This window comes from Dermacentor albipictus, chromosome 9 (assembly GCF_038994185.2).
Source record: "Dermacentor albipictus isolate Rhodes 1998 colony chromosome 9, USDA_Dalb.pri_finalv2, whole genome shotgun sequence".
NCBI lineage: Eukaryota > Metazoa > Arthropoda > Arachnida > Ixodida > Ixodidae > Dermacentor > Dermacentor albipictus.
In genome coordinates this window covers 29,812,030-29,826,480 of record NC_091829.1, presented here as the reverse complement: position 1 = coordinate 29,826,480, position 14,451 = coordinate 29,812,030, and the positions used below count along the sequence as shown (strand labels likewise).

The window sequence follows — 14,451 nt, the reverse complement described above, 5'->3', positions numbered from 1 at the left end:
GAAACATTACAAAAAACTGTCATAACTACAGGTAGCCGCCATTTTTACAGATAGGCAATGTGGCTATAGGCAGGCATCAGTAGCAAGATATATTTTAAGCATCATTTCGCTAATTACATGAAGAGCGCTAATTGAAATTTCAATAGCTCACTTTAGGGCACAAAAGCTGAAACCGAAGAGCGGCAATGTCTGCTTATCGTAAATCTTAAGGCTAGCGCCGCTTTCCTTTATCGGTCACCAAAATTTGCTAAAATGTGCCTCAGCTTTAGACAGCTAAGATCGTCCCGAACATTTTTTTCGAAAAGCATGCTATTCAGCGAATGTAGGCAACTGTAAGCTACGCACCGTAAAAGAAACTATACCTCTCATTACGTTTAATTTCAATGCGAAATCATTACATGCCCCATTATGCGAAAATCCGCTGGTGTCGGCGTGACCACAAGATGCTACCAAAAATTGCCGACGGTGCAATGAATAAAAAAAGACTTGAAAAGAGCTTGGAGTGACGTCACACTTCTCAGGGAGGTTCTTGTATACAAAGTAAGTTACTGGCGCTGAAAATAAAATTTGGTACATTCCTGTCTGCACTGCAAAATAATTTAAACCTTTAAAAGTGAAAAGGGGTGTAAATGTGTCTATAACTCACATCCTTATAGGTGTCGGTTATATAAATAACACCCCAATGATGCAAGTTATAGACACATTTACACCTTTTCTCAAGGGTGTAAATTATTTTACAGTTTGGGTGGGAACGGAACCCTCGCGCTGCGGGGTGCGATACGAGCACGCTTCCCAGACGCCATGGAGGCTCCAGGATGTCACATGACGTGCGCGTCATTGTACACGTCACGTCGCAGCCATCTGGCTGACCAAAGGTGGGACTTACTGCGTGCGTCATCGGGCACGTGACGTCACTAGACTTTCATACGTAAAAGAAGAAACCCCCTAGCAACTGATTTCATTTCCTTTTCATGCTTACAAACATAGTTCCCAGAAGACTTCCGGTTAAGCCCTCAGAAGCAGCACATGTTACAATAGCCTATAAACTTATAGGACCCGCCAGCTGGCACCAGTTTTTCTGTAGAGGTGGAATGTTTGACAGTTGAATTGCAGTGTTAAGTGCAAGAAAAGAAGCCCGTACATGAGCTCGACGTACGGCGCGCGTTCCTTATATCTGAGAACACCAAGAATATGTGCCTATATAGAGCACACTATGCGACAAAATACTTATTTTGCTTGGCTAACTGATCTGTCGAAAATGGCTGACCGGAAGTTCTTTGGGGTCATGAACGTACTGCTGCCACAGCGTGGACAAGAAAGGTCTTACAGAGCAGCGCGAGTACGACGAGCGACGAAACGAACAGCAAGGTCAGTATGCACAACCACGTCGTGTTCAAGTTCGGCAGCTTCAACGCTACGTCACATTGTTCTGTCACATTCGCCTACACCTGCTGGCGGTTCTACGTCGTTCATGGCGAGGACGTGGAAGTGGATGACGTCACTTCCGCATCCGATGCGGCGCGTGCGTTGACCGTCATGGAGGGTTTTCGCAGAGAAGCGCGGCCTGACGTAGAAGCTGACTCGCAACTTTGCCGAGTTTGAGGAGGCCGTTGTCGCTGCAAGGCCGCCACGGCGACTTGTGAACATCATACTTTCTTTTTTTGCCTGCTCGCAAATAAAACTTGTTTCATTTTATCTCATTTATTGAAGCCTTAAAGGCCCGGAGGCATTACATAAGGCGGGGGCAAACAAAGTATGAGGAACTCTTCATCACGCTAAAGAGGGAAAAGAGGAAGAAAAGATAGACGAAGAATAGAAAAGGAAACAACGCTCAGGAGGGAACCGAGCAAGCAGTACTATCATCAAGATCACTGTAAAGAAATCATAATATACAACAAAATACATACTACATAAATAATATTAAAAAACATATTATGCGTGAGAACGAGTCACTATCAATTAATTACTTAATTACTTACGTTTGAGTAAAAATTAGGAGGCAGTTCTTTTCTGGCCGTTAAGGCTGTAGCCGCTCGTCTACCACTGTCGGTTAATTAGTACATCGCTTAGTGCGTACCTTATCCACGTATAGGGCCCCGGGTGGGGGTGGTGGTGTGATAAAAATTAGGAGATTTGGAAGCATACGATGGGAGTTAGCTAATGCAAGACAGTGGTAATTGGTGACTGCTGGAAGAATACTTCGTCCTGCGCAGTGGACGTAAAATATCCTGCTGATGATCACGAAACCCAACAAATCAATAACCCGCTGCGGTAACTTAGCGGTAGTGACTTGCACTTCTGAGGTCGAGGTCGCGGGTGCGATCCCGGTCTCGTCGGCCGCAGTTCGATGGAACCCGCACCCAAAAATGCTCCTGTCTTTACATTTAGTCACACGCTAAGGAACTTAAGGTCATCATCATCATCATCATCATCATCATCATCAGCAGCAGCAGCAGCAGCCTGGTTACGCCCACTGCAGGGCAAAGGCCTCTGCCCTACTTCTCCAACAACCCCGGTCATGTACTATAGGTGGTCAATAGGTCTATAGGTGGTCAACTTCAGGTGGTCAACAATAATTCGGAGGACGCCCCCCCCACCCCCAACTGTGGCGTGCCTGATAATCAGATCGTGGTTTTGGGCACAATACCCAAAAACTCCTCACTAAAATATTTAATCGATAGACCAAGCTTTTCCTTACAGCTTCCCGCCTCCTCTTACCTTGAGAGAAGAAGAGGAATATGCCGATCGGTATGAAGAGCAGCAGGAGCAGGAACGCCGGCAGAAATGAGAGGAGCATGCCTGCGAGGGGCTGCTGCTCCTCGTGCATCACGCTATACAACGCGATAGAGAGAGAGAGAGAGGGAGAAGAGAGGAGTGAGAGAAGGGAAAGAGAGAGAGAAGGAGTGAGAGAGGCGTAGAGAGAGGTGTAGAGAGAGAGATGGAGTGAGAGAGGGGGAGAGAGATGTGAGAGAGGGGTAGAGAGAGGTGGGAGAGAGAAGGGAAAAGAGAGAGTGATAGAGGGAGAGAGATAAAGAGAGAGAGAGGGAGAGAGAGAGGCAAAGAAGACACGATAAGCGAGTACCGACACATTTTCGAGAATTTGCATAAACTCTATACGCGCGATTCTCGCTCGCCAACGGTTCGCACTCGGTGAGCGTAAAGGTTGGGAAACGTTCAGACATTCTTCCTTTGCCACTAAAGTTGGCCTCGAAATTCCGGTCCTGGCGTCATCGACGTCACCCTGACGTCATGAAACAGAGCAACACTTGCTGACCTCGCAAAGCAATACGGCTACAGGTGCGGTGGCAGCACCGATCCCGAATAAGTAGTACTGGAGTTGCTGCGCGCGTTTCGTCTGGTTGCGCTGCAGCATGGCGGTCGCAGGTTGTATTTTTTCTTCCCCGTCTTCTCAGGTTCAGTGAACAAGGCTTATCTGCAGAAAGCCGAAACGTCTTTCGATACATTTATCAAAATACAACACTGCGGTTCAACTTTCTCAGTATGACGTTTTTATTTCATTTATTTTTATTTATAAACACTGTCAGCCCAACTTTGGGCTATTACAGGAGTGACAGGTGACAATACAAGCAACCTGCTAGTATTGCAACGTGCAAGCAACTTGCACTAGAGCTCTTCGTTTCTCTTAGTGTACATTCTATAAAGTTTATTTCTGTCCTGCCACCTATGTAATTTTTTGTTCTTATAATTACCCCACCGAGGGTCCCGGTTACAGTCTTCGACTTTGGGACCCTCGTCTGTAAAACAAAAATGTAACCGTTTCTTTGTTTGTAATGGATAAACTTGATTTGATTTGAAAAAAAAAATTACAGTATATTTACAGGATAGAGAAAATAAAAGTACATTTTGGGGAGTGCACTGACAGTAATATCATGGCAAATACAGCATGTAAGACAATTCCCACGTGATTACAGTACTAACATTTGGCCGAGTTGCGGTATGCGCACACGTGCTTTCGACATCTTCATGAGAGTCGCGTATAGATGACGTCCTTACTATGGAGTCTGACAATAGATTCCGTTGTTTTATTGCTCTCGGAAAGAAGCTGTATTTAAAACAATCATTGCGAGTAGTAGAAGGAGGAATATACATGCTGTGGCGATGACGGAAATGGTCACTAGGAGAGAAGTGAAAATAGTCATCTTGATCAATTTTAACATGGCCATGAATAATGAGAAAAAGAAACTTCGATCGGTCATACTCAGTTCTAGACTCTAGAGAGCGAAGTTCAGCAAGTTCACATAAGTGGGTAGGAGAGTGGGAACGACGATGATTGTTAAAAATAAATCGTGCAGCAAGCCGCTGAATTTTATTCAGCTTAGACTGATTAGATGAAGTGTATGAGCCCCACACAATTTTTGCATACTCCATAACTGGCCGTATCAAAGTTTTATATGCCAGGCATTTCACTTCAGGGGTATTATTATACACATTCATCCTAAGCGACCACAAGGCTTTCTGGGCCTTAGTAGATACGTAATCAACGCGTTCATTCCAATGCAAATCCGAGGTAAGCTTTAAACCCAAGTATTTAAATGATAACACTCTTTTTAACGCGACACCTTCCATGGCATAAGCGTAATCAATAATACTTCGTTTTCTAGTGATAAATATGTAAACCATTTTTCCAGAGTTCGAAACCATTTGCCAGCTGCCACACCAATTTTTTTTTACTTTTTGCAAATTTGAATTTAAATCCGTCTGATCGGCAGGTGATTCCATACGGTAATATAATACGCTATCATCTGCGAAGAGTCTGATTGGAACTGTAATGTCTTGCGGCATGTCATTGATAAATCATAAAAATAATAGCGGGCCCAATACACTTCCCTGGGGTACTCCAGACTCTACAGGCGAAAAGGAAGACCGGTATTCCTCAAACGCGACAAATTGGTCTCTATGGCTTAGGTAGGACGAAAACCATTCGGATAAGCGAGGGTTTTTGAATATAGTTTTAATTTTTAATAGCAACTTTGGGTGCGACACCTTATCGAAAGCCTTGGCCAGATCTAAGAATATTATGTCTCTTTGGCCTCGGTTATTTATTGTACATGAGATATCATGAACAGTCTCTATTAGTTGAGTCACTGTAGCGAGTCCCTGAGAGAACCCGTGTTGGCGTTTGTTTAGGATATGGTAGTTGTAAAGGTAGAAAAATAGTTGCTTAGATATTGTATGTTCAAGTACTTTCGAACAAGTGCTAGTGACGGAGATCGGCCTATAATTTTCAACGTCTGATTTGCTGCCACTTTTACGAATTGGGATAACTTTAGAACGCTTCCATGCGCTGGGTATTGAACTTCGGTTAATAGATGCCTGAAAAATGACAGTTAGAAATTTAGAAAAAAACGTGTTGTTTCTACTGCCGCGTGGGCGGCAGAACAGTGGCTGAAGAGGAGGAGACCGACGAAGGTTGTTGGGGACCCCGCGTCGACGCATGTACACGCTCCGCAGTGTTCGCGTCTGAGGAATCAACGTCAACGAATCAACGAATCAACACGACGGACACAAGAAAGGCGACAGGGCAAGGACAAGGCGCCTTGTCCCGTCGCCTTTCTTGCGTCCGTCGTATCACGCTAAACAAAGTATTTATGGATCCGCACCAACTAGCCCGCCAACGCATTGTGCTAAACCAACGTCTACTTGGACTGAGTACGCGACACTACTGGTGGATGCTGTGGGGTATGTATAGACCAGACCCCTCCCAGCAGCGGGAAGGTCAGGTCCCGTGCCGGAGCTTACACCAGAGCACCATGTCCCTACGTCCACAAAAACTAGGAATCGGGCAGCTTTTCAGCGGAGGACCCGCCGTGGTTGCTCAGTGGCTATGGTGTTGGGTTGCTGAGCACGAGGTCACGGGATCGAATCCCGGCCATGGCGGCCTCATTTCCATGGAGGCGAAAATGCGAAAACACCCGTGTGCTTACATTTAGGTGCACGTTAAAGATCCCCAGGTGGTCGAAATTTTCGGAGTCCTCCACTACGGCGTGCCTCGTAATCAGAAAGTGGTTTTGGCACGTAAAAACCCGTAATTTAATTTTTTTTAGCTTTCAGCGAAGCGATATCTGTCGATGGAAGGTGCGCGACCGACAAAGCCCCCACAGTGGGACACTCGACGTCCTAAAGCCCCTTAAACTTCGTAAAGTAGTGCCGCGCTTTGAGGAATGCCGCCTCCTCCTCGCGCGCTCCGGCCGAGGCCAACGCCGCGTCGCGATTGGCCTAATAGGATCACGTGGGCGCTCGCGCCGTGCATGAGCGCCATTTTTGCTCGAGAAGAGTCTACGGAGTGGCGAGGAGCTCATGTTGGCGCCGTTGCTACCCTCGAGCAGTGTAGGCGGCGCCACGGTCGAGGAGGGAGCGTGGAAGAGAAACGAGGAGGAGTGAAGGCGGAGGAGGAGAGTGTCGCTACTTTACGAAGTTTAAGGGGTTTTACGACGTCCCACTCTCCGACTCGATGTCCCACTCGATAAACGCCGTGGCCTCCGAGTTCGCAACGAAACGTGGTGCCACGCTGCAACCCACGGTGTCACTGCAAGGCCTATGGAACCAGAAGGGACTCACCGAATCATCTCTTTCATTTCTTCCTCCTCTTTGGCGGCCTCGGCGGAAATGACGGGAGAGGCCACCTGCGCCGCCTGCACGATTCAGAGACAATGTAATGTAAAAAAAAAGAAAAAAAATTCATTGTTAAGTGCTCGAAAGCGTTATATACGGGCATGCTTTCAAACTGGCCAGTACCGTGCGGGTAACGTCTTTAAAGTGTGTAATTTGATTACGGGTAAGTAAAATTTTCATTACTAGTTCTGAAAAGAAGTACGAAGAAGCCAGTCTTTCTGCAAATTGATTTGTCAGTCTACAAGTTCGCACAGGCCTGCTGCCATTTAAAGAAAAAAAATGAAATGTAGCAAAATTCTGACCTCTGCAACCGCTGCACGGCTGGGCGGCAACGCTTCCACTAGGTCTGGAGGAGCACCTGCGTCGTCATACCAGCGCACTTTAATTTTAGCAGTGCGCGAAGATTGAAAATTTTAATGACGAATCGGACAGCATTCGCAATTCGATTCGTATTCGGTGCGAGTATTCACTATTCGAAGTTGTTGGGTACATGTTTTTTCCGGTTAGAATTTAGGGGATAAACATGCACATTATTATGTTCTACAACGTGGAGAAAGAAATAAATTATGAAGGACCGTTTGGACACGCAACTAGCCTTCGCAAGACAACTATGCCCGAAGCCATGCAAGTTGGTTCAGATATGCGATGCTTTCCACGTAACATTTCCGTCACATTTTGAAACACAAATATTTGTGTATCAGTGTTGCATCGGATCGATAGTTTTACGCCGCCATGGTCTTACACGACACTGACCAACACTGTCACGTGGCAGTGACGTATGAAGAACACAGTAGCAATACTGTGAAAGACGAAACTAACCCTGTGCCCACAAAAGCAAGCTACACTAAAAGAACGGCGACTGTGGCGAACACAGTCGGCGATCGGCGAAAATCTGATCAGCGGGTCAAGCGCGTCGCCTTTTGTACATCAGGGCCGGTATTTTGTAGCGATGCCTTTTCCGATTCTATTCCTTTTCAGACTTTTCGCGCTTGGCCAGTGGTCAGAGCGACCGTCTGCCCACATTATCAACGGGATCAGGCGGCCGTGTGTGGTGGATGATAAGAATAGCATAGAATAAGGCATAAGGCACCGCTACAAAATAGCGGCCCAGTGGTCGAATGTTACAGAGCAATCGCTGGGACCCGCGTGCTTTCCACAAAGTTCTACATTATTCGCGTAGCGCACACATGCAATCAGATTACACAAGGTTCGGTCACAGACAGCGGATGGAACCATCGATAACACTGAAGAAACTTCCGATACATGCAGGCGCGTGCTGCGCCGTGCGATAACATTTGTTAGGCGGTGAAACGTGTCGCCCGATAAAGACAAACAAGTACACGTGTCAATACATAAATACCAAAGAATAGACAGTTTTAGTTACACGTACGTAGAGGCTTTGCGTACGTAGAGCTTCTACGTGTCAGCAGTGCGCATGCGTAAAACGTAGCGGCCACGCGTTGGTCTCACGGACGTACGTGAGATTCATTTCTTTGCGTGCGTTTCTTGCGCACGTAGACAGCTTCGCGCGGGAGTTCCGCAAGATCACGAACAAGCGATAGCGGGCCGCGCGTGCGCAGACGGCTCGCATCGAAACACGGCGGCAGGATTGAATTGGCTACCGCCGTGTTCACATTTCCCGATAGATGGAGTTACGGGGTCCCTTTTGGCGTGCGTCGCGTACGTGTAGCTCAAAGCGTTTCAGATGGCGTGCACATAAGGTACGTAGGCTTTTCACGTTTGCGTACGTGAAGCCTCTACGTACGTGTAACTAAAACTGTCTAATGCGAACATGGGAACAGCCGTTGCTGCAGCACAGTTGGTAGTGGAATGCGCCCGTAATGCGGAGAGGTTGTGGGTTCAGCTCCCACCGGCAGCAAGTTGTTGTTTTCGTCCCCTTTCATTTGCCTTTAGCTTATCGTTCCTACACTTCAATCAAAGATACAAATATTTTCCCCTGTGCTTTCTTTGGCTTCGTCATCTGTCGCCTTCGCATGGTACTGAACAACGAAATTCGGGCACCTCTATTTCTCTTCTTCTAGTTGAGGCATGCCAATGCCTTTCTCTCATAAGTGACCCACTATCTTTTTCTTCATTTTTCGTGCCGAATGCGAGGAATGAAAGAGGTCTGGTACTACTTGTTGCATTGCTTGTTGTGTGTGTAACAGAGTACAGCGACACAGTTTTAAAGCAGACAGTTTTCCATACGAGAATGCATGTACATTCGGCGTCAAAAATATAATTAGATTAAAAGTGCCAATGAGAAAATTGCACAGCAACATGAAAAACTCCCGATACAGTTTTCTGTTGCTCAATACGTAATACGTAGAAGTGTTTTTCCGAGCGTGAAAGAAGCCCGCGAATACACGCAAAATTGCGGCGCGAGTGGCCGCTTGAGGTACTTCGCGTGTATTCGCGGGCTTCTTTCACGCTCGGAAAAACGCTCTTACGTAGGACGTATTGAGCAACAGAGAACTGTATCGGCGAGTTTTTCAAGTTGCTCTGCAATTTTCTCATTGTCACTGTTAGCCTAATTATATTTCAGAAACTGACAAAATGGTTAAGACTTGTTATGTAACTAGGCTGAATGGAAAAGAAGAAAAATAATCTGAGCATCTTCGAGCGACCGCAAAGAACGTTACCTCGGTTCTGCCCAGCTAAGTGACATTCGCATATCCTTAGGTCTTAGCGCCGCATGATAGTTAGGACACAGGGGGTCTCGCGTAAGTTGTGCCAAAATTTAGAGCTATGCGAGTTGAATAAAAAAGTATATAAAAGTTTTTCTTCCAAGCCTGAAAGACGCTGGCAAAAACACGCGAAAAGTGTCCACTTTTTTTTTGGCCATGTTTCGCGGGCTTTCATCTTCACATCACGCGGGTACGGAATGGAATGGAATGGAAAAACTTTATTTCTCTATATTTCAGAGAGATTGGCGGTGGGCCGGTGTCTTCATGTTTTGAGTCCTGGCCGCTTCACAAGGTCGGCGCCCCTATTCCAGGGCACCGCTGAGTCTTGCTGCCTCGCAGGCGTGCTGCACAATTGCCCGTTGGGCTGCGAGCTCGCTGCTGGTGAGCAGACCCTCCCATTGTTCCGCACTTGGGTTATTTACTTTCTGGAATGCGAAATTACGCTTGCATTCCCACGTGATGTGGTATACGGAAACTTTTCGACACCCACTGTATGCAATTAAAAAAAAACTGCATTCTCCGTTCAGCGACTCACCTTCCCCGGCAGGTGGAAACGGCTGCTGCGACTCGTACAGCTGCTGCCGGATGATGTCTTCCAGCAACGGGTCGTAGCCGTCGAGAGCGATGTCGCCGCCGGAGATCCCGCTCGCCATGCCACCTTCGCTGGAATACGGCGACATGGTGGACATCGTCGTGTCCCCGAGCACCTGGTCCAGCGGTACCTCGACCACGCGGTACCGGAAGCCGGGCGGCGGGTCGCCCAAGGGCTGCTGGTCTCCGGGAGGCATCCTGATTCTATCGGCACGGTTGCACAGCGTTACCATAGATACGCGTTGCCATAGATACGTGCTACCATAGATACGCATTCCATAGATACGCGTTGCCATAGATACGCGCTACCATAGATACGCGTTGCCATAGATACGCGTTGCCATAGATACGCGTTACCATAGATACGCGTTACCATAGATACGCGTTACCATAGATGAGCGTTACCATAGATACGCGTTACCATAGATACGCGTTACCATAGATGCGCGTTACCATAGATACGCGTTCGTTACGCATAACTTTCAGAAGGAGAATCGTTTGTTGCTACTTTTTTTTTAACGTGTGTGAACAACTCTGCTAGCCTTTAGGAAACCCTGCTGCAGCCTTTAGCATACGCGCCACGGTGGTTCAGTGGCTACGGTGTCGCACTGTCTCGGCACCAGCTCTGGGCTCCAAATACCGGCCGCATTACGATTGGGAACTAAATGCAAGAAGGCTCCCGCACCGTGCGTTGGTCTCGCGTTAAAAAAAACGAAACGAAAGAGCCCACGTGTTCAAAGTCGTAGACTTATTATTGGGCAGCAGGAGTGGGAAATGACGAAGCACAGTAACGCATTCGACACGGCTGGAAACACGAGTTTTTTTTATATATATAGAACTTCTACACTCTGCTGCACTAAAGAAAACTAATGTATCCTATTGCACACGGCCACTTGGCGTGAGCGATTGTGCGCATGCGCACAACGCTCGTACCAACAACGGAACGCAGAATGATGTCCACCAACCAACCAGAGTATCTTCGGCATTTTGACTGCTTGCCATTTTTCGAAAACGTGAAGGGTATATCTTCATAACAGTTTTATCAAACGCAGGGTAACCATCTTACTGATGGTTACTTTTTAGCATTTTCAGAAATCGACCGTCCAGGACAGCGGTTCTCAAGCTTTTCCAGTAAGTGACCCTCTTTTAGTATTACCATACCTACCATGACGGCACACATTTATAAACCTTCTGAAAACGGACTTTTTCTCAGTAACGAGATATTCGATGGCGCATTTACTTTTTAATTTATTTTAGAGAAATTAACCATAGCAGAAAGAGCTGCAATAATGCTTGTAAATATTTTTAAAGAACGAGTGATATAATCATGTATTTTAATGCGACTGAAGTATTTCCTTCCTGGATATAAGTAAACGAACACATTTGTTCTTGTCGTTCAAGACACATCGTATATCAGCCTCAGCATCTAACCTGTTTCTGGCTTTTGATTTGATTACTAGGAGACTCTAGAAACCACTTTACCAGGGGTAAGCTGATAAGAAAGGAAGTAGAACTTTCAGGGCGAATTTTCTGGTCTCAGGGAAAGTGCGAATCACTTTAGCCCAAGCATCAGAGTTGCTGAACTGTTGTTGTTCTTAGAACTGCTCTTTGGCTGCAGTGTTGTTGATAAGTTCCATTAATTCCTCTTGTATGCCATCAGGGAAATCGTCCACAGTGAATTGGAAAGGATTAATTGCGGGCAAGCTTGAGCAGCGCATTCTCATTTACATCAGCATCATAAAAACAGTGTCTGAACTCTTCTTGGAGGCTTGAAAAATGTTGATTAATGCCCTGTTGCCACTCCTCTGCAAGTGTTTTTTAACTGATGACTTCATTCAGGCATTGGAAGGAAGCGCACTGGAAAGTAGTGAAATGGACTCCGTGGACCGACAAGTTTGGTGCTGTTGGAAAATCTCTACCGGAGCAAAGATTGCAAGCGATGTGCAGGTACATGCACTGAAGCAGGCAAGCAAATTTAAGCACAAGAACTCCAAGTTCGCGGTAAGACAGCTGTCCTCGAGATCATAAAACATTTCCGATCTCTGGCTCGTTTTCTCACGCGGTCAATGATTGCACCAGCAACTGGACAGAACGGAGCTGAGAGTGGTGTCCACACTTCAGAAACGTTACGTTTCCTTACTGTTAGACCCCGGAAATAAATAAATAAGCTAAAGCGGCGAACTCACCCTAATCCCTACTTTACAAGACACAAAAAAAGTATCACCCGGAAAAAAAAAGACGTCTACCGCGTCATTCTGGGCTGAACTGAAAAAAAAAAATTGGCTGAAGGCTTAGCTTGGTTAAGCCTGGAAGATTGCGAAAGCAATACCCTTGGCTGCGCCTTGGTTCGGCTGATGGTGTGGACATGGTTGCCCTTTGTTAAACTTATGGCTACACATCATCCGACATAGCGCAAGGCAGCGCGCCGACCACTGCGAGGAGCCGAGCTGTAGCCCCATTTATCCTCCTAGCGTGACGTCACACGAGCGAGCGCCCTCTCTCGGTAGCGCCGCAGCAGCGGCGCGCAAGGCTTCGCCTCCACCATCGATGCCGCGAGCTGGGGCCCAGTCTCTCGGTCTGGCGTGACGTCACATGGTCACGTGACGCGCAGCTGTGCGAGGAGGCGCCACGACCACCGATGGGCCGAAAGTGCAAGCAGTATTGCTTTCGCAATAAAAAAAAAGAAAGTGTACAGCGAAGCTGCTGCCGACGTTACGCCCCGCCACCGCAAGAGACGTACGCCACGTCTGCGCACACAAGTCCGGAAGAGCAGCATGCGTACCAATTTTAGCCTCTCCACGCAGCGCAAGTGCATTGTCGAACTAATTGAATCGGTCGTAGTGAAACACGTCACAAAATTCATGAAATACGACTTACGCACAAGCTGCAGGCGTGATAGCATCGGACTGTGATTTGAATATACGAGAAAACGTAATTCTGTTGCGTGGAAACTCGGACACAAAGCGCTCCAGCGGCCGCTTGTTGTTGTGGGAGCAAAACCGTGCACGCGGACACGAAAAATCCGCACCAGCTAGATAGGCGAAGAGCTTCGCTGTAATGCACATAATGGCACGCAAGAATTCAAGAATATCTCAGCATTGACTCGGCTCATATCATCTTCACCGCGTCCCAACGCAGAGGCTGAAATGATCCTAGCTGTCTAGTATGGCTGGCGTCCAAGACAAAAACACGCAACAGACTCGGGGCTGCAAATCTCGAGCGGCGTCGTCGTAATGGAGCCAGCCTAGGCGCGAGCTGGCCGGCACAGCTTAAACACGGAGGAAGGAAAAAATTACCGACGATTACGTTACTTCCTAATGCGAAATTTGAGCGCAGCAAATAAGCTGTTTCACCTTTTCGATAGATTGAGGCAAAGAAATCGAGCAACACATGTATGCGCTATCAAAGAATTTTTTTTTATTTTTCACACGTATTCCTTTAACAAAGACTCCACTAACAGTTCTTGACAGTCATGAAGGAAATACAGATCCGCCGCCACCGATCTGGCTCTCTGATTGCCACCGCACAGGGCGAACGGCAGCGGCAATTTCGGCTCGGGCGGTGCACATATACAGATCCGCCGCCACCGATCTGGCTCTCTGATTGCCACCGCACAGGGGTTGCATTGGAGGAGGAGCGAAGAAAGGAATTAAGTTCGAGCCGGCGCTTTGACAACCGGAGACTCGCAGGAAGAGGGGGGCGGCGTGTACACCCAGCGGCAAACGATGGGGGCAGAAGCGCGCGCAGCAAGCGGACAACACGATAAAGGGAGGAGGGAAGAGATAGCAGCGACTGACTGATGCCGCTGACGCCGATAGTGAGTCAACCCCAGCTGCGGAGTTGGTTTCAGGGACAACGCCGCCGATGCCGGCACAAACACTATGATACCCTCGCTTCCGCAGCGCTAAGAACCAGGTCTAGCCGTGGGAAGGTGGTCACGTATTCGTCGACGTGCCGGGGCCTACGTGAAATAACCGGCGCGTCGGCAACTGAAGAGCACCCTATCCGCCACACAAGAACAGGGGGGGGGGGACCCTTTCCTCCTCTTTCTGTGTGGCGGCGACGGTGTTCTATGCAGTCACGTTATCTTGACTCTCTATAGCGGCGTCAGCGGCATCCAGCGGTATCAGTCGGTCGCTGCTAGCGCTGGGGGGATGAAAGGGGGGCGGAGCTGGTTATGAGGCTGACGACAACGCCGACGACGACGCGAAACCCAGGAACGGACGCCAAAGAGCTGCGCTCTAAAAAAGACGGGAGGGAGCACACCGCCACGCGATTGATGCCAAATCTGTCGGCCCAACACGTGATCGCACGTGAAAGTGCGAGGTTTACTTTAGTGTTCCCGCCCTGCAGGCAGAGCCAGGGCAGGGCAGCCGAACAAACGCGCACCGAATAAAAACTAGTCATATTCTTGCTCCGTGATGTAGCAACACCACCTAGATAGCACAAGGCCTTTTTACTCGGATACATGACGTCACGCTACCTGGCCCGAAATTTCTATTGACAAGGCTGGCGTGATGAAAGCGGTGACGTCAAAATC

At 47.8% G+C, this 14,451-nt stretch overlaps 1 protein-coding gene across 4 annotated transcripts in view; it reads right to left on the bottom strand.

Annotated features, from left to right (window-relative positions):
- LOC135917977 (neprilysin-2-like) overlaps positions 1-14,451 on the bottom strand; it is a 65,701-nt gene that overhangs the window by 48,319 nt on the left and 2,931 nt on the right. For all 4 annotated transcript variants that reach the window (XM_065451624.1, XM_065451625.1, XM_065451628.1 and 1 more), the window contains exons 2-5: positions 9,856-10,115; positions 6,936-6,991; positions 6,580-6,653; positions 2,719-2,831 (exon numbers count right to left, since the gene is read on the bottom strand). In XM_065451624.1, coding sequence (XP_065307696.1) covers positions 2,719-2,831; positions 6,580-6,653; positions 6,936-6,991; positions 9,856-10,108 — 496 coding nt within the window. In that variant the 5' untranslated portion in view covers positions 10,109-10,115. The remainder of the gene's footprint in view (positions 1-2,718; positions 2,832-6,579; positions 6,654-6,935; positions 6,992-9,855; positions 10,116-14,451) is intronic.